The following is a 25,738-nucleotide window of genomic DNA, read 5'->3' on the forward strand; positions in this document are numbered from 1 at the left end:
ACCTAAGCCTATCTAATCATTTCTCAATCTCACTACAGGTTCTCTAAATCTTAATTTGTAATCATTTTTTAAAAAATGTGTTGCTTTAGATTGTTGTCTATAAGACTGAAGTTCTATCTTTGAATGTATATAATTTCTTGCTGAAATATGAAGATCAAGTGTAAAGAACTTGATATTAAATGTAAGGAACTCAAAAAATTATAAACCAAATAACAATATTTCTCTTAATTTCTATGCAGAAACACATTTTCTTCTAGAAATATGATTTATGAATTAGAACAAAAAGAAAATATGAACTCTAGGGCTTCTGTAATCTATTGTTACTAAACTCAATTCTTTTAATTTGTTTTGCAGAAAATTAACCACACTATTAATGATACTTTAACACCAGAACACTATTTTACTCAAGTCATCATCTAACAGTCACTTCATGGATTGCATTATATCAGAACAGTTTTAATTTGATTTCTAGCCAAGGTTTACGCAACCATGAAGTAAGATGGAATATAATAAAAACACTGAAAGAATCTCTATAATGGACTGGCCACCTGCCTGAAAGAGCAGTTATCCCCCGCTCCCCCCTCTCTGTGATTTACATTAAAACTTGCATTAGCATTTGGAGGAAGGGACTCTTGCATCAGATATGCTTTACAGGGTTTGTTTTTTAAAAAATACAACAGGAATTTGTTGCATTTCTGGAGAAACAATTTATCTTTTAAGGGAATGCAATACTCAAATATGTTGATTTGTGTAATTCAGGAATACATATGCTACATCTCATTATTGGTGCTGGGTGATATCAATATGCTGATGACACCCCAAATGTATCTCCCCATGTCATCATTATCAGGAAAAGGCATTATCTCCCTGAATGCCTGCCTCCAGGAGGTAATGAGCTGGATGGAGAATAATAAATTGAAGCTGAATGCAAGCAAGACGAAGGTGCTCGTTGTGGGAGATCGCAATTGGAAGGACGGGATAGAATCTCCTGTTCTGGATGAGGTTACACTCCCCCAGAAAGAACAGATACGTAGTTTGAGAGTGCGCTTGAATCCTGATCTCACCCTGGTGTCTCAGCTTGAGGCTATGGTCGGGAGTGCTTTTCACCAGCTTTGGCTGATATGACAGCTCCGCCCATTCCTTGAAAAGAATGTTCTCAAAACAGAGGTGCATCAGCTGTTAATCTCCAGCAATGTGCTCTATGAAGGGCTGCCTTTGTTCATAATTCGGAAATGTCATTTAGTCCAAAATGTGGCAGACAGATTGGTCTCTAGGGTAATTCGGGAGAGACCACATCATGCCTTTTCTTAAATGATTTCACTGGCTGCCTGTATGTTTCCAGGCAAAACATAAAGTGCTAATTATCACCTTTAAAGCCCTGAATGGCTTAGGTCCAGGTCCCGCGTTACCTGAGAGAACACCTTCCCTTCAAGATCCCCACCACTCATTAAGATCATGAGGAGAGTTCCATCTTCAGGTGCCACCAGTTCTAGGGTTGTGCACAAAATCAGGTTGCCCAGTTTGATTTGAGTCCAGACCAGACTCGAACCAGACCAGGCATGTTTGGTTTTGGCAACCCCCCCCCAAAAAAAACCCTCCTGGTTCAGTTCTGTCCGTGGGGTTCTATCTATCTATCTATCTATCTATCTATCTATCTATCTATAGATATAAATTTACTCACCCCTTCTGGGGGGCCTCTGTGAGGCTACAGGGGGTATCCGGAGTTTCCCCTCCACAGGCCTCGTTTAATGCCTAAATTGCCTGGTTCGAGTGATTTTTGGACTGTTCCGGTCCTCACGCCCATGATGGCAGACATTTTGGAAGCTGCCACGCATGCCTAATGGGTCTCTGCATGGCCAGGTCACACAGAGGCCCATTGGGCATGCGAAGCAGCCTCCAAAATGGCCACTGCCATGGGGGTGAGGCCCAGAATGGGCCAAAGACCATCCAAACTGGACAATTTGGGCACTAATGGAGGCCAGCAGGGGAGGGGGAACTTCCAGAGATGCCCCCATGGCCTTGGAGCAACCCCCCAGAAGAGGGTAAGTAAGTTTTTTTGTTTTTTTAAAAATAGAATCCATTGAACTGGTCCTTGCAGGTGGGGGGAGGGGTGTCGGTCCGATATTGGACTGAACCAGTTCAATGTCGAACAGGTTCAGAAACGAACATGTTCACACAACCCTAACCAGTTCATCTGGTGGCAACCTGGAATCACACCTTCTCAATTGCCATCCTAGGTTGTAGAATGTGCTCCTTGTGAGTATACCATCTTCGGAGGCTTTCAAGAAAGCCATAAACAGGTTTTAAGTAACTTTTAAATTACTTAAATTGTTTTAAGTTTTGTGTATGTCTTTAACTTGTTTTATGTTATTGTTAACTGCCAAGAGACGAAAGTTTGGGGTGGTATACAAATTAGATAGATAGATAGATAGATAGATAGATAGATAGATAGATAGATAGATAGAATACCCATCTTTTCACCCTGGCTTTTAATAATATTTACTTGGTTTCAAAAGGTTTTATGTTAATATTTTAACTGCTTTTGTTTTATGTTAGATTTTAATGGTTTGAGTTTTGGATGTGAACTGCCTTTTGCGCTTCTGAGATGGGTGGTGTATAAATGAAATAAATAAACAAATGATGAATAAATAAATGAATGAATAAATAAATAAATCATTGCTACAAAACCTAACTCTTTCTTTGCTTTTTAAAAGGGTTTCTCCTCCACTCCCTCAAACAAACGGACATACTAAGGGTAGCCAAAAATGTGGATTTCATGGTTATTTCTATAGATTTATCTACTCCATGTCCTGAACACATATAAAATTACATACTCTACAACATTTGAGAGAAAAAGTAGATGCATTTGTTTTGTTTTCTGAGCAAAAAATATATAATGGCACCAGGGCTCCTTTGCCTTGATTGCCATGGCTGCTCAGCACATATATGAGCCAGTGCCAAATCATGTGGAAGTATTTAGAAGCACAAATGTTCCCGGTTATGCCTAAATGAATTGGATTTATTTATATAAAGGGGATTCATAATGTGGGAAACAGCCTTCACTTCCCTTGATTAATGCTTTTTGAAGATCTTCCAGATCTTCTTAAAATATCTTCTTTAAGTGTCTTCTTAAAAGCAGCTGTGCTGCTTTATGAGGGGGGTTCAGAGCTGCGGTGCCACTGTGAGCATGTAACAATGCTCACAATGCTGTGGAACAGAGCTCTTATGCTACTACTTGCACAACTGCATATTGTAACACTAGTTACATTGGGAATAATGCAAGAAGTATTGCAACAAGCGATTGCACTGGGGTAAGTAGTAGCACAAGAACTCTCTTGTGCACCACCACAGATGTGTTTGCTAGATGCTTGCAGCAGCACAAACAGATGCTTGGAGCAGCACAAACTGCCTTGTAAAGCTGCACAGCATGTAAGCCACTAAGTATAATTCATAATTAATTACCAAAAACCAGTGTATATTTTCAGTAAAACAATAAAACATACTAGAAAAAATAATGTTGTTTTCTCTTTGGGCTTGCACACAGAGAAGCTTGAATATACCATAAGTAAGGGACTCTTTTGTTCAGACACTATGCAGTGATTTTAACTTGAGTTGTCCAACAATGGTTGAAGTATCATCAAAATAATACTTTTGTTTGCACACTGGACTTTAAAATGCGATTCAACTCCCATGTTCAGTTAACCCCTCAGTTGCTCAGTTAAACTCTGCTATCTGAGCAAAGAGGCACCTTTTAAAGTGGCGATTCTCTTATATTTAGCAGGGGGAGAGCAACTGGCCCTTTCCAACCGCAGCACAGCATCCCTCCAGTGGCTGTTTCTGGTGTCAACCTTATGTTTCGTTTTAGATTGTAAGCCCTGTGGAGACAGGGGACCATATTATTATGCATTGTTTATTTTCCTATGTAAACCGCTCTGAGAACTTTGGTTGAAGAGTGGTATCTAAATATCTGCCGCCATGCTATATTTTCAATCACACATGCTATTTAGAGGTACAACAGTAATTCTTGTACAGACCCCACTTCTCTGCTGTGTGTTGTTAGGTTTCTAGTGCTCTATTGATGGACTTTCTAGTGATAACCTTGCCCCACACTTTTCTTTTACAGCAGTGCTGCACAACTTTGGCCCTCCTGCTGTGGTGGAGTACAACTCCCATCATCCCCAGTCACAGTGATGATGATCACAGTGGTATATTTATATACCACTCTTCAACCAAAGTTCTCAGAGCAGTTTACATAGAAAAATAAACAATGCATAATAATATGGCCCCAGTAACAGTGATGATGGGAGTTGTAGTTCAACATCTGCAGGAGGGCCAAAGTTGTGCAGCCCTGCTTTAAAGCTGTTAGTGCTAATGCTGGGTCAGTGGTGGTGTAATATCCTGTCTTCAGGTAACAGAAAGTGGAGTAGCTTTCCTACTGCAATCTCTTAAAAGCCACTGACCCTTTGCACACCACACCACCCAGACTAACACACCATAAAGGGGTGGAAGGAAAACATGCAGCATTTTCTCAGTGTCTTTGTTACTAATTTCTGGTCAAATGTTACATTTGCAAATAGAATTGACTAAGATCATTACAAATCCTAATGCAGCTTTCTTCCTATTGATCTGAAAAGGAATAGTGCCAAGACAAAAAAACAAACAAAAAAGACCTCTGTATCATCACGATCCCTTATAGCTTCAGCATGAATCTAGAATATTATCAGATTTATTTTTCCTCATGTTACAAAGCGTAGTAAAATAAAATCATTGCTTCCCAATAAAGGCTTGCACTATTCCATTGTTCTGCTGAACTAATTAAGGTAGTGTCATCCTGGCGTTGCATCAAACTCACGTGAAGCAATAATAATGCTAGCCTTCCAAGGCCTGCTGAGATTTAGTGATTACTTCCCAAGACATTGTTTGACACTGAAATTCGCTTTAAAACATTATTCTGGGGGATGTGTTAATTCAGCCAAATAGCACCAGGAAACCATTCCTTCCTAGTTTAAGCCATTTTCTCAACATTCTATCATCTCTGGTGTACGGAAAGTCTGTAAGTGGGATTCTAACAGACCCAGCACATCCTCAGAATTAACATCCTTGTCAAGATAGCAAAATGTTCCAAAGGTCAATTTATGATTATTCTTCCCTTAGCCTTGAACACCCTTTCTGCAATGAAAAGTGCAGCATCCAGGGCAAAGATAATATATATTACCACAAAGATAAGCTTCTAGCCACTTGTCGAATTTAAAATTTCATGCAGCCTCCCCCTTATCTCTCTTGGAAGGACAGCACTTATATTACATACACAGACACACACAGACACACACGTATACCTTGTGCAGCTCTCTGTCTATTATATGTCCTCCTCATGCAGAAGAGGGTAAAGATATCTGACTTAAACTGCTGCTTTGTGGAGTATATTCACTGGAACCGTGTTATAAATTCATATTTGCTGCTTAACCTTAAGTCAGTGGCTGACATTCCCCACAGTGCTACAACAGAATAGGTCCTGCAGCTAAGCAACAGTTGCAGAGCAAGCAATTCTTTAAGTTTCCTCCTAAAAGAGGCTACGTAACCCTCATGGATATATTTCTGCAAGTGAACAGTCCTTTAGGGTGGAGGAGAGATAAGCTAAAATAGCTTCTCTCCAACGCCTGCTATTTCTGGGCTGCAGAAGAAGGAAGCAGTGAGGCTAGTTGCTAAACTTTTTCAGTCTTCTCAGGGCCTCTTCTATGGTGCAGCACTGTGGGGATTGTCAGCCAGTGTCCCCAAGCCATAGAATTATTCATACAAGTTAAAAGAGTACTTTGAGCCCTAGAAGTCAAAAGAATCTGGCAGTAATAATGAAAACAACAGACTTTGAATATTCCAAAGTTCATCCTGTCCAATTCCCTAGCCAAAGCAAGTCTAGGTGTCCAGCAATGTCCCACAAAACAATGTAAAAAGCTAGACTAAAATATGCCATAAGCAGAGAGCAGGTGAACTACAAGAAGCTGATTAATAGCAAAGAAGAAATAGCAAAGAATGGTCTATTTTTGACCATATTCAATTATTCCTCAAGAGTGCCTTCACTAAATATTGAGTACGCAAGCCAAATGCACAAATCAATTCAAAAGTATGACTGTGACTAACTTGTATGACAACACTGCAATTTCTATTACAAAATCAGCAGCGTAGCAAGGTTGAAGTGGGCCCAGAGAGCAAGATTTTAAAATGCCCCCACCCCCCACTGATGCTCAGCTCATGAAGTAAAGAAATCTTAAATGAGCCTGAATAGCGGTAACAAAAAGCATAGTAAAATCTATCTACCTACCGACCTAACTATATAACATATGTGCCACAACAGAACATCAACCTAAATTATTTTTAACAAGTGGATGATGTAAGTCATTTAATGGTACTAAATTGTAAATTGTGGACAATGCAAGTCATTTAATGGTACTAGAGAAAGACATGCTGTTCTGGTAGCTCCAGGTCTTAACACTTACATCAGTTTCGGAGGATGAATACAACTGAAGGAAGCCCAGGCAGGTGCGTGGCTAGGGGAGTCAGTCATGTGACTTGCCTCTGGGGGGCCCCCAAGGCAGTGGGCCCCCAGACAACTGTCTCCCCTTGCCCTATTATAGTTACACCCCTGTACAAAATATTTAAAAGTAAACACAACAAATGTCTCTAAAACCAGGTTTTTGCATGATAAAGCAAATACATCCAATAGTAGACCTTTAAACCTTGTTGAGAATTTCTGCTCCTAACATGGCATGCATGTAGCCAAAAGTAGCACACATGCAGCAGATGCAACACCACTTCTAAAGCATGGATGCTTGTGTACTGGGTGGGGGTGATCCCCCCCACCCCCGGAAGTGCCCTGTGTAATGCACAAATTTGCCCTGAGAGTTGCATAGATGGAGAATATTTTGCACGTTACGAAAAGTTACACGTTACGCTACTTTTTGCTTTGTAAACTGCCTTGAGAAATATTTTGCTAGAAAGTGGTATATTTTTATTTATGTGTATGTGTGTATATATGTATATTTACACACACACACACAATCGTGGGGAAACATAAGAATATCCCTTCTGGATCATGCCCAAGGCCCATCTAGTCCAGCATCCTCTTTCACACTGTGCCCCACCAGATGCCTCTGGGAAGCCCACAGGCAAGACCTGAGAGCATGCCCTTTGTCCTGCTTTTGCTGCACTGCAACTGGTATTTAGAGGTATCTTGCCTCAGATGCTGGAGGTGGCCTAGAGCCCTCAGACTAGTAGCCACTGATAGACCTGTCCTCCATGAACTTATCTAAACCTTTCTTAAAGCCATGTAGACTTCTGGCTGTCACCACATCTTGTAGCAGAGAATTCTATAAGTTAATTATGCATTGTGTGAAAAAGTACTTCCTTTTGCCAGTCCTAAATTTCTTGGCAGTTTCATGGGATGACGCCTGGTTCTAGAGTTATGAGAAAGAGAGAAAATTTTCTCTCTATCAACTTTCTTCACACTATGCATGATTGTATAGATCTCTATCATGTCTGCCCTCAGTCATCTTTTTTTCTAAACTAAAAAGACCCAGGTGTTGTAGCCTTGCCTCATAAGGATGGTACTCTAGGCCCCTGATCATCTTGGTTGCCCTCTTAAGCATCTTCTCCAGTTCTATAATGTTTTTTCTGTGCTATGGTGACTTTAAATGTGGCCGCACTATAGTTTTGAATAAGAGCATTATAATATTAGCAGTTTTATTTTCAAACCCCTTCCTAATGATCCCTAGCATGACACTTTCAATGAGCTGTCCACCAGTGTTCCCTCGAAGGCATGTGCACGCTCAGTTAATTTTAGATCCCGCTCAAGTTGAATCAGGAAAGCTCCATTCTGAATGCATGTGTGCACACACTGCCTTGATACTGCCACCCAGAACAAAAATTCATCCCGCACACAGATGAAAAAAATTAGAGAGAACACTGCTGTCCACGACCCCAAGATCCTTCTCCTGGTCAGTAACAGCTCAAACCCCATCAGCATATATGTGAAGTTGAGGTTTTTGCTCCAATATGCATCATTTTACACTTGCTTACACTGAACCACATCTACCAATTTCTCACCCAGTTTGGAGATATCCTTTTGGAGCTCCTCACAATCTGTTTTTGATTTCACTACCCTAAATAGTTTGCTGTCATCTGCAAATTTATTTATTTATTTATTTAACTAACTAACTAACATATTTTTATGCTGCCCCAAACTTACATCTCTGGGCGGTTTACAACAAAATAAAAACAGAAAGTAAAACATTAGTTAAAACAAAAACAAAAAATTTAAAACATTACAGCAATTTTAAAAATTTTAAACAATATTTTAAAACAGCATTAAAACCATTACAATAATATTAATTAAAAGCCTGGGTGAACAGATGCATATTCAAAGACTTTTAAAAAGCTGTCAGAGATGGGGAGGCTCTTATTTCACTAGAGAGCACATTTCAAAGCCTCAGGGCAGCAACAGAGAAGACGAGCCGGTGGCAAATGCAGACAGACCTCTCCAGATGATCTCAGTGGGTGGTGGGGTTCATGACAAAGAATACATTCTCTTAAATAGCTGTTTAGGGCTTTATAGGTTATAACCAACACCTTGTATTTTGCCCAGAAATGTATCGGCAGCCAGTGTAATCCTTCAGTACAGGAGTTATAGGGTCTCTCCGAGATGACCCAGAGACCAACCTGGCTGCTGCATTCTGGACCAACTGTAGTTTCTGGACTACATACAAGGGCAGCCCCTCATAGAGTGCATTTCAGTAATCCACTTCTGGCCACTTCACTGCTTACCCCAACATCTAGATCATGTATGAACAAATTAAAAAGCACTTCTCCCAGTTCAGATCCCTGAGGGACCACACATCTTACTTCCCTCCATTTAGAGAACTGTCCATTTATTCCTACCCTCTGTTTCCTGTCCTTCAACCAGTTACCAATTCACACATGAACCCCTTATCCTCCCCTTATCCCATGACTGCTACGTTTTCTGAGAAGTCTTTGATGAGGAACTTTGACAAAAGCATTTTGAAAGTCCAAATATACTATGTCAACAACATCACCTTTATCCACATGAATGATGACAAACTCATAGAACTCCAAATGGCTGGTGAGGCAAGATTTACCTTTGAAGAAGCCATGATGGTTATCTTTAAGCAGGGCCTGTTCTATATGTTGAATACTTTTATCCTTGAGAATGCTTTCCATCAATTTGCCCAGAACATACATTAAGCTAACCAGCCTGTAATTTCCTGGATTCTCCCTAGATTCCTTTTTGAAAATCAGTATTACATTGGCTACTTTCCAGGATTACTTGACAAACCCCTGTAAATCCTTTGTATCCTTTCAATGGGGATGTCACTTAAAAACATTGTTTTCACCAAAAAGTGACTACAAGTCACCTGGTGTTCTTAGGTGAAATCAAGCGTTGAAATGTATTTGGTCGTGCCCCCCCAAAACAGGGAGCAGCTATGTTGTCTCTGCTGTGACATCATCACTGCTGTCTTTGTTTGAGGCCTGGTCATTCTAAGTATGGAGAGTGAAGTTTCCTGCAGTAATTTGACCAAAAACAACCATGATTTTGAAAATTCCAGGAGGTACAAGTGGTGCATAGTACCAATGTGCAAGAGCACAACAAAAAACAAAATGGAAAATGTTTTTATGAATGTACCTAAAGAGAAGGAGTGATGGAAAGCTTGGGGAAATGCAGTGAGAAGGGAAAATGTGTTCAGTGAGAAACCCCTGTTGTTTGCAGGTCAGAAACATTCCAGTGTTAGCACAAATAAATTATAAAATGTTTATTACACTCCAATATCGTATTGTTATGCATATATTTATTTGTATTGTTATGCATATATTTATTTGTTTTTTCTGCCTCTTTTTTCAAAAAAAGAAGCAACTCTGTGGAGAAGTGGTGGGTCAACCATTTCATAGAAGTGGAGATGGTGGGAGTGAAGGCAACAAGGTTAGTATTAGAGCTGGTTCTGTAACAGCTTGGTTCTTGGCCCTTACAAGCAACTTAGTAGCCCCTTCTTCTTGTGAGGTACAGGACTGGAGGACTGTAAAAGCTAAATAGGATGCCTAGCATTTCTGAGGTAAAATAACAGTTCTGAGCTCACTGTCATATAGAAGAAGCAACACTATTACAGTTAAGCAGATGAGGCCTACCTGCTATAGGGGAACAGGCCCAATCTACCTCAGAGACCTGAGTGAAATCTTTCAAGTGTAATAATGGTTGTCCTTGATTTTCAAGAGATTTCACCTTCTCTGGGGGAGAGGGGCAGATTTCACCAGCCCTGACAGAAATTATTCTCAACTGTTTCTAGGGTCAAAGACAAAAAGAATAGAAGACAGGCACCTCTCTCTGGGAGGAGAACTGGTCTTAACACAACACAACACAACACAACACAACACAACACAATGGAGCCTTTCCTAATGGAGCGCTGGCAGGGAAAATGCAGAGGGCGGGGTAAGTGCACCCTCCCTTAAAGTCCCCCCCCACCTCCGAGCCTCTGAACCGCCCAGTGTTCAAACCTGTTCGGAGGCCTGTAAATGGGCCTCTGAACAAGTTCGTGCACATCCATAGATAGGGCCGCTCTGGGAAGAGCGTCTGCATGCTTGCATGCAGAAGGTTCCAAGTTCCCTCCCTAACATCTCCAAGATAGGGCTGAGATAGGCTCCTTTCTGTAACCTTGGAGAAGCCAATGCCAGTTTGTGTACAAAATACTGAGCTAGATGGATCAATGGTCTGACAGTATAGGGCAGCTTCTTATATTAATCCCACCCTCTTCTTTCTCGCTCACACACACACACCTTTTATTTGCACAGTTGCTCCCCATCCCTCCCCACTCCACACAGCTCAGTCATTCCTCCCACACATATCAGAAGGCTACAGGGAGGTTGAGCGGTGTTGTCATCATAATCACCTCAGCCAATGGGAGAGAGAGATAGCATATGAGTTCGCTTCCACCTGTGTGTTAAACTGTTCAAGGCCACAATTGCCATAAAGAGACACTACTGGAGTGTGCTAACTTGTGCACCACTGCAACCCTTAAAACCATTTGCTCAAAAATAAAGTCTCCTTCAGTTTAATTGGGAGTGCTCCCTAATAAATGAGCTTAGGAGAATAACCTCAGGTTGCAATCCTATGCAACCTGAAAGTAAGCTTCAAATCACTGAACACTGTGAATGACACAGAGGACTTACTTCCAAGTAAAACATGTGCTGATAGGATTGTTAGAAAGTTGGAGTTCATTCCTCTCCCCCCCACCAATAGCAATAGCAATAGCACTTACATTTATATACTGCTCTATAGCCGAAGCTCTCTAAGCGGTTTACAATGATTTTAGCATATTGCCCCCAACATTCTGGGTACTCATTTTACCGACCTCAGAAGGATGGAAGGCTGAGTCAACCTTGAGCCAAAACAGCAATGGAAAAGTCCAGGATATTGTTTCTGTGGGGGTTGCGATTCCAGCATCCCATATACATTTGAAGCCTATTTTGGCCCTAGGCCATAGTCTAAAGACATAGTATACATACAGAATTCAAGCTTATGGAAGCCAGAGAAGTCTAGGCTGGGCAGTGTCTGGATGGGAAGCTGCCTCAGAACCTAAGCACTATTCAGGTATTACTGCATTCCTTATCCCCTGTTCTCACCGTTTTCAGAGCAATGCCTGAAAGAGCCTATACACATACAAATGATATACATATGTCTGCAATCAAGGATGCTGCCTATTCAGGTATCCCTGGTTGCACAAACAGAGCCTTTGTGTATTCTGTGTACATGTGCACAGGCACTTGTGGACATTACTCCAATCGACTGTAGCAGCAGCAGGAATATTCAGTGGGTCCATTCCCTACATGTTGGTTCAGGCTAAACATCTGAATGTTAATCTCTTGAGTTGAATGGAACTTGGGAGAAAGACAATAAATAAACACATTTGTAATCTACCTTTCTACACACTTGCCCAGGTCCAATAAGGCACCAGCTGGAGCTAAAAGCTCAATAAAGGAGTTGCTGAACCAGCAAAGGCTGGCTTCAAATGAGCAGGTTATGAAGAAGCCAGAACCACTGCCAGTCAAGAAGTTTGCCTCTGGTGCTGGAGTACAGCCCTTTTTCCAGGCCAATTTTGGGGGATTCTAGGGACAGGACAGAAGCCCTGTTAGGGGTCATCAGGTCCCAAGATCTCCAAAGCTCCTCCAAGGGGGTGAAGTAGGAGGAACAAAAAGCTCTGTCTGCCCAGGGTCTGTTGGATACAGGGGACTTTCATCATGGATGGGGCATGCTCCTTCTTCTCTTCTGAGGGTCAAAGTCCAGGTATGTACTGACACCACTTGAGTACACAACCCCAAATCATAATACAATATGACAAAATATGCATATAGCAATCAAACAAAAACAGAGGGCTCAGATCAAAGAAAGTTCTATTAATTCCTATGGAAGGGTTGAACCCAAGCTTAGCTATCTCCCATTAAAATAAGATATTAGATTAAAAAGCAGTATTGAATATGTGTTCGTTTTATTTATATATAGGTATTCTCTGTGTGTACAAGCTTTAGGGGCATATATTGCAACTGAAAGAAATTGAATGCATAGGAAAGATGAATGGAAATAATTTATTCCCTCTCTATAAAGAATTGCCAGCTTTTTTATTTCTAGCTGAGCTCTCATCATTTAGGAGCTCAACAACAAACAACAACAACAACAACACAGCAGGTGAAACTTTCCCAAGCCCATCACTGAAGAAACAAATGCTCTAATTGTGGACAATGCAGTGCGGGGGGTGGTGCTATGTAGTGTGTTGACACAGGAGGGGCGGGGCATGTATTTGGCACTGTAACTGTATACACAAACAGGGCTTACAGCTAGAGGATATCAAGACAATGCAGGTATGTTTGGGAGTGCACACTGGATTTTCTGAAATAGATGAGCCAGTGAATTGTAACAATTTTAGAATAAAACAAGTGTGGAAGCCAGGGGCATAACTATAATAGGTCAAGGGGAGACAGTTGTCTGGGGGCCTGCTGCCTTGGGGGGCCCCCAGAGGCAAGTCACATGACTGACTCCCCCAGCTGCTCACCCGCCTGGGCTTCCTTCAGTTGTATTCATCCTCCGAAACTGATGTGAATGTTAAGACCTGGCACTACCAGAACAGCATGTCTTTCTCTAGTACCATTAAATGACTTGCATCGTCCACAATTTACAAAAAGCTTAGGATGATGTTCTGTTGTGGCACATAGGTTGTGTGTGTGTGTGTGTGTGTGTGTGTGTGTGTGTGTGTGTATGCTTTTTGTTACCACTATTCAGCCTCATTTAAGATTTTTTTTACTTCATGAGCTGAGTTTCATGGGGGGGGGGCGCATTTTAAAATCTTGTCTCTGGGCACACTCCTACTTGCTACACCCCTAGTGGAAGCATAGAGAGTCTCATTGATTGTAATGGGTGTTGGATTAGTCCTGTTCAGCAAGATTTTCATAGCAGTTTACCATCCTGGGCTAAATTGTATTCCAGCCATATTGGAAGCCAGCACAAAATACATACAAGATGAAGTTTTCTGGGGGGAGGAAATGCCCAGGGAAGCTTAATTATTGCTTCCTTTGATACTTCAGCCCTAATTTTGTTTATTTAGTTCATTGTATGAATTCATATTCACATTCCAGCCTGGCTGCTCACAGAGACTGGCACCTAGAGCACCCATTTCTTGAGGGAATCCCCCAAATGCATCACGCATGTCGTGCAGTACATTTTGGGATTCACCTATGCCAGGACAAGGAGTCCCAGCCTTAGGTCAAAATCTGCCCTGCTCTCCACTGCACAGAGCAGGGCAGATCATGTGGGAGCACACTCCACACTCTGCACTCTCTCTGAGCAATGAAAAATCATCGGGGTGGGGGGTGGATGGGAAGGCAAGTTTTGGGAAGCCTTCTTCACACCCGCCCAGTAGGTTGTGTGAATATCCCAAGTATGGTGTGCTTAATGCTGACGTGCTTTTGTCTTTTAAAATAGCAGCTGGATCGAGGTTCTCCTCCCACACAGATGAGAAATGTAGTGTGGAAAGAGGGGGCTTTAATCCAATCACCCTCATTGCACAGAAAAATACCAACTGCAGATACTCCTGATCTGGATCAGGACCATGGTGGAAGCTCCCATGGAAGAAGGGTTAAAGTTCCCTTATGCCACAATCCAAATCAATAGAAGACTCAATCCAACAGCTATTTCGTTTAAAAGAAATAAGCACATCAGCATTAAACATGTGCTTAACATAACACAAAGCTTGACCCTTGTCAAGCTTCTGTGGGTGTTCATATACTGTAAGTGTTCAAATACATTATGAATTTCTGTGGGTGCTCATATACATTACCTAATTCAGAGCTATCTTTTGGCAGTTTTGGCAGTCAAAAGCCACCCATCAAAATCAGGACCTGTTATCTTAGCTGGCACTCCAGAATAGGCAACTCATTTATTTTATTTTACATTACATTTCTATCCCTGGAGCCCAGAGCATTTCTATCCAAGGAGCCCAGAGCAGTGTACAAGGTTGTGCTTATTCTCACAACAACCCTGTGAGGTAGGTTAGGCAGAGATACGTGACTGGCCCAGAGTCACCCAGTGAGTTTTAAGGCTGAATGGGGCTTTGAACTTAGATCCTAGCCCAACACTCTAACCACTACACCACATGGGCTCTTTTATCATTTTATCAACAGGTTTTAATGCCCTTCAGACAGGAGGAAAAGAGGCAAAAGAATCTAACATGAATCCATCTATTAGAAATATGTGCCCTCTCCCCAAGAAGAAAATGAACACAGATAGAGGAATTCAAATCTAACCAGAAATCAGAAAGGGGCAACTATTCAAACTTACTGAATATTCTGGTCCACAATGAGTAACAGATACTTACACCACACCAAGTAAAGTATCACATTTCCTTGCTTTTAACTCTTTCCTCTTTCCAGAATATTGCTGATGTGTGTGTCTCAAGGAAATTCAATCTACAGTTTTATATCCAATCTCAGTAGCTTGTATTCTGGGTGAAAGTCTGGTTAACCCTTAATACAGAGGCTCATTTCATGGCTTCTAGCTTTGCTCTCAAGCTGGCCAGTACCTTCGCTGTCCACTTCCTTTTTAAGAATGTCTTAATGAGCTCCCTAGCTTAGAGCAAAACCAGGCAGACATAATGTCATATATCCAGCAGATAGTCAGGAGAGCCTATATGAAGCCAAGAGGCTTCAGTGACAGTTATTGCCTCTGTCATCCCCTAACAAAGAACATCTCTGAGGAAATGCCTCAATAATGTCAGAAGTTATACAAATCCTGTTTCAGTACTTATTTTCCCTCATTCATACACTTCCCCCCACCTGGTCATGATTTTCTGTTTGAAACCAAGAAACCTTGCATCTGCAAACAGTGTGATTTTCCCATTGGCTCTGGCTTTCTCCACACATGGAACCGAAGCTTAAGTCACTGTATAGACTCTCCTGTTCATATGCTGGGTACAATGCTAGTCTTTTCCTGCATGGCCTTTCTAACCACGCTGTTAAACCATGCATTCCACCCAATATTTTCTCCTCTATATCCATCAGTATCCTTACTGCCTCCACCCAGTAGACACTTTTGTATATTTCCTTTCCTTTCCCTGCACCAGTCTGTTATGCCTCCCTGAATTTCAGGCTGTTCAAGCCGACTGTTTTCAAGGCGTCCTTCTGCTGGACACAAAGTTTACACAGTCCCGTGACTTTGACACAGACACACTCCAACCTGTTAAGGATTCGAAGTGAAGCAGGAAGGAGAGCAGCTGAGGCTTGGAAGAGATGCTTAAAGGAAAGTGTTGCCTTCTCAGCTTGGAGAAATGGAAACACTCCACAATGCAAAAATGAAAATGTGTGGGTTTTAGAGATGGGCTCTTATAGGTGTGGAGGGTGGTTAACTGATATCAGTGTTTCTTTCAGTCCATGTGTATGCGTGAAGCCACGATTCTCATCAGCACTCGTGATCGTGAGCTCCAAGCCAGGGAGTGGGAAGTGACCATTATTCCAGATTAATCAATCTAGATTTTGTTTAAAAGGAAAACCATGATAATGTGTATACATACCAAAGCAACAATCCTATACATATTTACTTGAGAGAGTAAGCCCCACTGGAATCCATGGGGTTGGCTCCCGAAGAAAGGAAAACAGGTTCGGGCTACACATGACTACTAGGAGCGCGATGCCCACACACTGCCTGCAGAGGTAAAGGCAGACACGCATGGAAGGCAAACAAAAGTCTAAAGCAGCAGCAGCAGCAGTTGCCGCCTCCTCCACCTCCTGCCTCCCAGCTGAGAGCAAGCCCTGCGCCGCCCCCTGGCTGACCCCCTCGCGCGCGTACAGGCACGCGATGGGGTTGCTCCTCGCGACTACTGCTTGACCAAGCGGACCCCCTCTCCCAACCCGCCCAGAGATGACAGACAAACGGCGAGAGGCGAAAGGGGAGGGGGACACAAAGCGCGGCGCTGGCTCACTCACCCCCAGCTTCCTGCTGCGGATTTTCACATAGCCTTGTTTGACTATATCATTAAAGTTCGAGGCCATGGCCAAGGCCAGCGGGCTGCGACGTCCCCGCTCCGTGCCCGGGATCCTCACCCTCGTCTCCCTTTGCTGTTTCTTCTTCTTCCTCCTCCTCCTCCTCCTCCTCCTCCTCTTGCTGAGCGCCTGCTGCGGCCGCCGGCTCCCGAGGAGCCTCTGGCATCCAGGCGGCGGCGGCAGCTGAGCAAGTCCTTCGGCGCGTGCCGGGCACACAGTGGCCCAACGCAGCCCGCCCACTCCTCCTCCCGCAGGGCGCCACGCTCAACCCAAGAAGCTCCGGCAGCAGCAAGGAGCGAGCGAGCGGGTCTTCATCCACCTCAGTGGCGAGCAAAGGGCAGAGGCTACCGGCGCGCCGTTGCCTGGAACAGAAAGGGAGAAGAAGGAGCTGCTTGCCGCTCTTCCGCCAGATCCCCGCCACCTCCTGCTTCGTCGCCGCGGCCGGCACCCAGAGGCTCTGGAGCTGCTCGCGCCGCACTATCCTCCTACAGCGCGAGGGGAAAGGAGCAGAGGGGGAGGGGTTCCCGCTCACTGCCTCCCTCTTTCTTCCTCGCCTCCTCACACCTCGTCTCCCCAGACAAGGCTGGTTGGGGGTGGGGAAGTTGCCCGCCCCTGCTGCTCTCATTCCCATGCTCTCTCTCCCCCAGAGTAGTCATTTTTGATGGCAAGTCTAGGCTCCTGGAGGAAGGGGGATGAGGGATTTCTGGGCATTTCTCCAGCAGCTCTGGCTTGAAAAGCAGGAGGGATTTTCTGCTTTTCCTGTCTTGTGCATGAGAGACAAAGCATATCAGTTCCCTTCCACCTGTGTATGAAACTGTTCAGTACCCCAGTTGCCATAAAGAGAGAGACGCTACTGGCGTGTGCTAACTTGTGCACCACTGCAACCCTAAAACCGTTTGTTCAAAAATAAAGTCTCCCTCAGTTTAATGGGGAGTGCTCCCTAGTAAACGAGCTTAGGAGAGCAGCCTCAGGCTGCAAGACTATGCAACCTGAAAGTAAGCTTCAAATCACTGAACACTGTGAATGACACAGAGGACTTACTGCCAAGTAAAACATGTGCTGATAGGATTGTTAGAAAGTGGGAGTTCATTCCCCCTTCCCAAAACTGCAGTGGAAAAGACCAGGTTATTGTTTCTCTGGGGGATGCGATTCAAGCGTGCCATATACATTTGTAGCCAATTTTGGCCCTAGGCCATAGTCTGAAGACATAGTATACACATAGAATTCAAGCTTATGGAAGCCAGAGAAGTCTAGGCTGGGCAGTGTCTGGATGGGAAGCTACCTCAGAACCTAAGTACTATTCAGGTATTAAATGTAAAGTGTGCCATCAAGTCAATTTCAACTCCTGGTGACCACCAAGCCCTGTGGTTTTCTTTGGTAGAATACAGGGGCGGTTTGCCTCCTCCCACACAGTATGAGATTATGCCTTTCAGCATCTTGCTATATCACTGCTGCCCGATATAGTACCAGCAGGGATCTGAACCAGCAACCTTCTGCTTGTTAGTCAAGCATTTCCCAAGTATTACTGCACTCATCCCCTGTTCTCACCGAGTTCAGAGCAATGCATGAAAGAGCCTATACATGTACAAATGATATACATATGTCTGCAATCAAGGATGCTGCCTATTCAAGTATCCCTGGTTGCACAAACAGAGCCTTTGTGTCTTCTGTGTACATGTGCACAGGCACTTGTGGACATTACTCCAATCAACTGTAGCAGCAGCAGGAATATTCAGTGGGTCCATTCCCCACATGTTGATTCAGGCTAACATCTGAATGTTAATCTCTTGAGTTGCTTGGAACTTGGGAGAAAGACAATAAATAAACACATTTGTAATCTACCTTTCTACACACTTGCCCAGGTCCAGTAAGGCACCAGCTGGAGCTAAAAGCACAATAAAGGAGTTGCTGAACCAGCAAAGGCTGGCTTCAAATGGGCGGGTTACGCAGAAGCCAGGGGCGTAACAAGGCTGGAGTGGGCCCAGAGACAAAATTTTAAAATGGGCTGATACTGATACACACACACACACACTTCACAATATATAGCCATGTGACTTGCCTCTGGGGGCCCCCTCAAGGCGTGGGGGCCCCCAGGCAGCTGCCTCCCCTTGCCTAATAGTAGTTACGCCCCTGGCAGAAGCCAGAACCACTGCCAGTCAAGAAGTTTGCCTCTGGTGCTGGAGTACAGCCCTTTTTCCAGGCCAATTCTCAGGAATTCTAGGGATAGGATAGAAGCTTTGTTAGGGGTCACCATGTCCCAAGATCTCCAAAGCTCCTCCAAGGGGGTGAAGTAGGAGGAACAAAAAGCTCTGTCTGCCCAGGGTCTGTTGGATACAAGGACTTTCATCATGGATGGGGCATGCTCCTTCTTCTCTTCTGAGGGGGTCTTCTCCAGGACAAAGTCCAAGTATGTCCTGACACCACTTGAGTACACAACCCCAAATCATAAAACAATATGACAAAATTTGCATATAGCAATCAAACAAAAACAGAGGGCTCAGATCAAAGAAAGTTCTTTTAATATCTATGGAAGGGTTGAACCCAAGCTTAGCAATCTCCCATTAAAATCAAATATTAGATTAAAAAGCAGTATTGAATATGTGTTGGTTTTATTTTTATATAGTTATTCTCTGTGTGTACAAGCTTTAGGGGCATATATTGCAACTGAAAGAAACTGAATGCATAGGAAAGATGAATGGAAATATTTTATTCCCTTTCTATAAAGAATTGCCAGCTTTTTTTTATTTCTGATTGAGCTCTCATCCTTTAGGAGCTCAACAACAACAAAAACAACAACAACACAGCAGGTGAAACTTTCCCAAGCCCATCACTGAAGAAACAAATGCTCTAACTGTGGACAGTGCAGGGCGGGGGGTGGCGCTATGTAGTGTGTTGACACAGGAGGGGCGGGGCATGTATTTGGCACTGTAACTGTATACACAAACAGGGCTTACAGCTAGAGGATATCAAGACAATGCAGGTATGTTTGGGAGTGTACACTGGATTTTCTGAAATATCTGAGCCAGTGAATTGTGACAATTTTAGAATAAAACAACAAATGTGGAAGCATAGAGAGTCTTCTTGATTGTAATGGGTGTTGGACTAGGCCTGTTCAGCAAGATATTCATAGCAGTTTACCATCTTGGGCTAAACTGTATTTCAACCATTTTGAAAGCCAGCACAAAATGCATGCAAGATGAAGTTTTCTGGGGGTGAAATGCCCATAGAAGCTGAATTCTTGCTTTCTTTTATACTTCAGCCCTAATTTATGTTTATTTAGTTCATTGTATGAATTCATATTCACTAACTGCTAGCTGAGCAAGGAGGCACCTTTTAAAAGTGATTCTCTTTATTTAGCAGGGTGTGGGGGCTATCCATCCCCAGCACAGCATACCTTCAGTGGCTGTTGCTGGTGTCTATCTTGTGTTTCTTTTTTAGACTGGGGATGGGAGCCATTTTATTTATGTATTTATATCTATGTAAACTGCTTTGGGAACATTTTTGAAAAGTGGTATATAAATATTCATCGTATTCATATTCAAACACCTCAAAGGCACTCCATCAATTAAATAAAAACAACAAAAATGTATGAATACCCAGGAGGCTGAGACAGAAAACTCTACATGGCTTCGTTCTCATATCTACTATATCCTGCCCAATCATAAGCATGTCTTGAATATAATGGTGCTGAAGGCAGATCAAGAGAGAATTATTTGTGCAGTAATGTGAGATTATTTTAAAGAAGTGAAGGGGGAAAATAGAAGAGGAAAAGTACTGCTTACTTTGCATTATCTATTTGCACTTGTCTCATGACATCATGTCCCATTACAGGTGGCCTTCCTTATCCAGGGGGTTCTGTTCTTGGCTACAACCATGGATAATGGAACCAGGGATAACAAGACCTTGAAGCTATGGGAATTGGGGTGGGGGTGGGGGTGTAATCCTGGAGGTGAAAAAAGGCTAAAAATGGCTAGCATCAGAAGAAATAAGAGAAATCAAGTGCTGTACCATGCTCTGCAGGTTTCCAGCTGTCCAGCAATGTCCCTCCAAACCTCAAATTTTGGTGATTTTCTGTGAAAAATCAAAGGATTTTCTTTTTCGCAAAAGGGCCACAGAATGGCTCCTTTCAGCAAAATGGTAGCTGGAAATGTCCTACGAGGTCATTTCTGGCCACCTAGGAACCACAGATATTATTTTTATTATTTTATTATTTCAATTTCTATACTGCCCTTCCAAAACTGGCTCAGGGTGGTTTACAGAGAGAAACAACAAACAAATAAGATGGAACCCTGTCCCCAAAGGGCTCACAATCTAAAAAGAAAGTTAAGATATGCACCAGCAACAGTCACTGGAGGTACTGGGCTGGGGGTATACAGGGCCAGTTACTCTCTCCCTGCTAAATAAAGAGAATCACCACATTAAAGGGTGCCTCTTTGCCGCGTTCCTACTATTTTTTGAAGTGCATATACCGAGGTCGCTTCTCCATTGTCCAACTGTGGATATGTGGGCCAGCAGGTAATGAGGCACCTGTATGTCCCCTTAAAACAATCTTGGAAGTACACTAGATCCACAGGCTAGCCTTGCATTTACCAGTTTAATTAAAACAATATGCAAAGGATATAAGTTTTGCAACTAAATCTAGCAAACTAGGAATTAAGTGTGGACTTCCAGATTTATTAGGGTTGAGAGAGAAAAAGAGAGAGGAAGGGAGGGTGGGAAGGAAGGAGGAAGGGAGAAAGAGATGGCTCTATCTTTTAAAAAGTACCCAAGAAGACTGATTGTAGCTTGCTACTTGTTTTTTGAGCTGCTGTTGTTGTTGCTGCTGCTGCTGTTGCTGTTGCTGCTTCTGCTGCTTAATATGGATTTCATACACCTCTGCCATGATACACCTTTGTTGTACTTCCATACTTGTAGTATCCTGGATTATATGGATCTTTCACTGTATTGGATACACAGAATTCTGCAAGTAGTTGTTCCTTTGGCACCACCTATCATTCCAACAGATAATTTTTTGTTATGGTTTTTCACTCATATAGATTAAAATGTACTTTTTCTAATGCAATACATTTCTAGTTAATCCTCTGTGTATCAGTTCACAGAAGGAGAGAGTGGACACACATATATACTTTCCTGAGGACATCATGTCTGATTTCCTTTGAACAGCCAACAGATCAACTATCTTTTGAAATTTTTCAGTATGGAAGAATTCTTAGGTGTTATACACAAGTATTTTTGGGCCAAACCTGTCTGACACATTGTGAAAGGCCACAGACAAAAAGAGGCTGCTTTGATAGACTGTATAAATAACAAAGCAAGAAGGACCAAAAGAATATGGTGAAGCAAGATCAACTCTACAGTTCTTTTCATAGGTTTATTCATTAATATTCTGTATAGTATAAGAATTGACACCAATCAATCAGTCAGTCAATCAGTCAGTCAATCAATGAGATTATGTTCAGAGTGTTTCTGTTAATTTTTTGAATGCACTGCTAGTTTTCTGTGCTTTCTTGCCAAATAATTTGGAATTTGGTTTGACAGGGATTAAATAACTGCTCTAGAAATTTAGGACCAACAAAAGTAAGTATTTTTTTCACACAGCCTATGGAATTCTCTGACTTGAGATGTGGTGATGGCCACTAGCTTGGATGGCTTTAAAAATGGCTTAGACAAATTCATGGAGGACAGGTCTACCAATGGCTTCTAGTCTGCTAACTACAGGCCATCTCCAGCCTCAGAGGTTTGATGTTGATGTATTCCTCCAAGTTCTTCTGTATTCTTATAAATGCTATTATGGTCAAGAAACGCGTTCTACAAAAATATTCTTTTGCATTCCAAATGCAGTTTCAGAATTATTTTACAGCTGGTAGAAATGTGTAAACTGGTCTTTATGACTGCTAAATATATTACCTCTTGCCTGTCATCCCCCATGGTGTTTTTTTTTTTAATTGCTAATGGTTTTCAATTAACAGCCTTCCAACTCTACCCCTTCCAACTCTAGGAAGCTGCTTTATACTGAGTCAGACCATTGGTCCACCTAGCTCAGTATTTTCTACACTGACTGGCAATTACTTCTCCAAGGTTGCAGGCAGGAATCCCTCTCAGGCTCTGCCCTATCTTGGAGATGCCAGGAGGGAACTTGGAACCTTCTGAATGCAAGTATGAAGGTGCTCTCCCCAGAACAGCCCCATCCCCTTAGGGGAATATTTTACAGTGCTCAAACATGTCTCCCATTCAAATGCAAACCAGGGCAGACCCTGTTTAACAAAGGGGACAATTCATGCTTGCTACCACAAGACCAGCTTTCCTTCCCAATGCCATATTTTAATTGATCATTGGTCAGTGTGGTGAGAGAAGAGAATGCTGCTGATATCCAGGATATAATTCAAGCATTTTTTTAAAAAAAGCTCTTATTACTGTTTTCCTCTCTTTCATTCTAAAATGTATAGCTGAACATATGTGAGAACTTTTACTCCTTAGAAAAGGTGTGGGAGAGATTGCATACCTCTTCTTCGGACATTAATCTTATTGCTGAGGCAACTAACTGGTGGTCCATCAGAAGAAAAGGAGAAAGCACTGTGAAAACAATGCTGCATAAGAACAAGTTCTAACACATAAGAAGTGAAATTTCAGCTGCATCTTACAGTACTTATGAACAGAGCACTCCTACAGAAATGCATCACAGTGTGTGTGGTAATGCTAACCTGGAAAGGGTTCCTAGGCAATAGGAAGTGCTGTGTGAATGATTTAGGGATCTCAAGAGAGCTCTGATTTCTAGAATCAGAATCCTAGCTCAGCACTTCTAATAGCTGTTAAACAGATCTGTGGGTCATACAGCTGAGGATAAAGTCTCTGCATTCAAAGGTGGAGGCCTGTGCACACTGTGGGATGTGTTGGGAAGCATCATTGAATGTTTCCTCATGTAAAATATGCCATGCACATTCAGAACTAGCATGCTAGAAAGATGGCTAGGCTAGAACTTAATTCATAACATGCTCATTTTGTACAGTATATGTAAATAGGTTTTAACAAAAACTAGTGGGAACCATTTGGTGTTGTGTCCACACAGACCATCTTCCATTCATGCTACCTAATGCTTGCAGAAGAGGAGAGCTGAGATCTTCATTGATTCCCTCTTCCCTTACAGCTCCTTCAGTGCCCCCGAAATCTGCTCCTGAGAGTTGAGGGACACTCACTTTTCAGAGGAGCAAGTGAGGAAAGGGGAAATAAGTGAAAATGTTCTTATGCGATTGCTAGGTAGCAAAGTAGAAGGTGGAACTGACAGCCCAAGGTGAAATCTACACCCAACCCTGGGTAACTTTACCTGCAATCTGTGACAATGCAGCAACATATACATCATATGTAAGTAAAGTGTGCTGTCAAGTCGGTGTTGACTCCTGGCAATCAAAGAGCTCCGCGGTTGTCTTTGGTAAAATACAGGAGGGGTTTACCATTGCCATCTCCTGCACAGTATGAGATGATAAGGCGCTTCACACAACCTGTGTGAAGTGCTAGATGGTGTTTGGCAGGGAGAGCAGGCTTAGCCTGATCTCCCTGAAGATGATCAGTCCTGCAGCCCTGGGCGGTTGGATTGGCCGCCCACACGACTACCAGCTCTGTCGTGAAGCAGGTGGGGGCTGCAGGGATCAGGGGCCATCTGGACCCCAGAATTCCCAGGTTGCCCCGCACAAGCATAGGGGGGCATTCTGGGGGGACCCCCAACATCAGGAGGCTGCTTGTAGCCTCCCAGTTGGGGGTCTACTCATGTGTCACCATGCACAATGGTGACACACAATCTAACAAACAAGGTTAATGGAGCACTTGCTCCATTAACCTCATTTAAGGGGAGGGGGAATTAGGCGAGCTATCCACCTTGGAACCAACCTTAGCCTGCTTTCTAGTGATCATGGGAATAGGCTTGATGCCTTTCAGAATCGTATATTGCTGCTGCCTGATATATATGTTTCCCATAGTCTGGGAAACATACCAGCAGGGATTTGAACCAGCAACCTCTGGCTTGCTAGTCAAGTCATTTCCCTGCTGCGCCATTAGGTGGCTGACCCATATATCCATATGAACAGTTTCAATGCAAAAGTAGTGCTTGTATGGGCAAGATCAAAATGTTTTCTGGGGAAAAGTCCTTAATCATCTACTTCACTTTCATCCAAAAGCTGCCTAATCAGCAGTTGCTTAAGTGTCTTGTTTGTAAGCTTAATGATTCGTAAGTGTTCCCATCAACTGGGGATCTTATGGTCAATGTGATGATATCCTGGTGCCCTGACCCCATCATGTAACTGATCAAATTTGGTGGCATAATGATGCCAAAAAGTCAATTCAGAGAGAGAGCGCAATGTTTTTTGTCCTCAAGCTAAATGTACAACCCATGTGTGAATCACACACTGAAGCACTACATATTATCGGTGTGTAGAGACAGAAGGGGTTTGGCGGAGAGAACAGGTTAAGCCTGCTCTGTCATAGAGCTGGTAGGGGTGGCAGGGGCTGCCCAGCCTGTGGAAGTCCCAGGATGCCCTGAGTGAGTGCATGGGGCATTCTGAGGAGACCATTGATGCCGGGAGGCTTGTTGTAGTCTCCTGGTTGGGGGTCTCCTCATGAGTTGCTGTGGTGTGGAGCCATGCCGCAGAGACTCACAATAAAAAGAATGGGGTTAGTGCAGTGCTCGCTCCGCTAACCTCGTTTAAGGGGAGGGCAGCTGTTGCGTTCTCACATAGGGTGTTCTGGGACTTCTGGGGGCCAGGAGGGGCCCCCTTTCTGGGGGCTGCCCCTACTCCATATAATGGAACTGGTAATTGTGTGGGTGGCCAATCTGGCCGCCCAGGGCTTGCCTCCCGATCATCTGCAGGGAGAGTGGGCTTGACCCGCTCTCCCCTCAGAACCCTATTATTTATTGATTGATTGTTAATTTTATATACCGCCTTTCATTAAAGCAATCCCAAGGTGGTTTAAAGCAAAAATCTAAACACAAGATGGTAAAAAAGACACAATTAAAATATTAAGTGAAAAATATTAAACAAATCTGATTAAAACTTTAAAACAAAAGCATAAAAGCAATACAGAATATAAAGAGCAGCAGCAGAGAATCAAATACAGGTGAAACTCGGAAAATTAGAATATCGTACAAAAGTCCATTAATTTCAGTAAT

At 42.9% G+C, this 25,738-nt stretch overlaps 1 protein-coding gene across 4 annotated transcripts in view; it reads right to left on the bottom strand.

Moving 5' to 3' along the window:
* Window positions 1-17,236, bottom strand: part of DOK6 (docking protein 6) — a 373,813-nt gene extending 356,577 nt beyond the window's left edge. For all 4 annotated transcript variants that reach the window (XM_053246098.1, XM_053246101.1, XM_053246099.1 and 1 more), the window contains exon 1: window positions 16,525-17,236. In XM_053246098.1, coding sequence (XP_053102073.1) covers window positions 16,525-16,590 — 66 coding nt within the window. In that variant the 5' untranslated portion in view covers window positions 16,591-17,236. The remainder of the gene's footprint in view (window positions 1-16,524) is intronic.
* Window positions 17,237-25,738: the final 8,502 nt, after the last annotated feature.

The sequence above is a fragment of the Hemicordylus capensis genome, chromosome 4, assembly GCF_027244095.1.
Source record: "Hemicordylus capensis ecotype Gifberg chromosome 4, rHemCap1.1.pri, whole genome shotgun sequence".
Classification (NCBI taxonomy): domain Eukaryota; kingdom Metazoa; phylum Chordata; class Lepidosauria; order Squamata; family Cordylidae; genus Hemicordylus; species Hemicordylus capensis.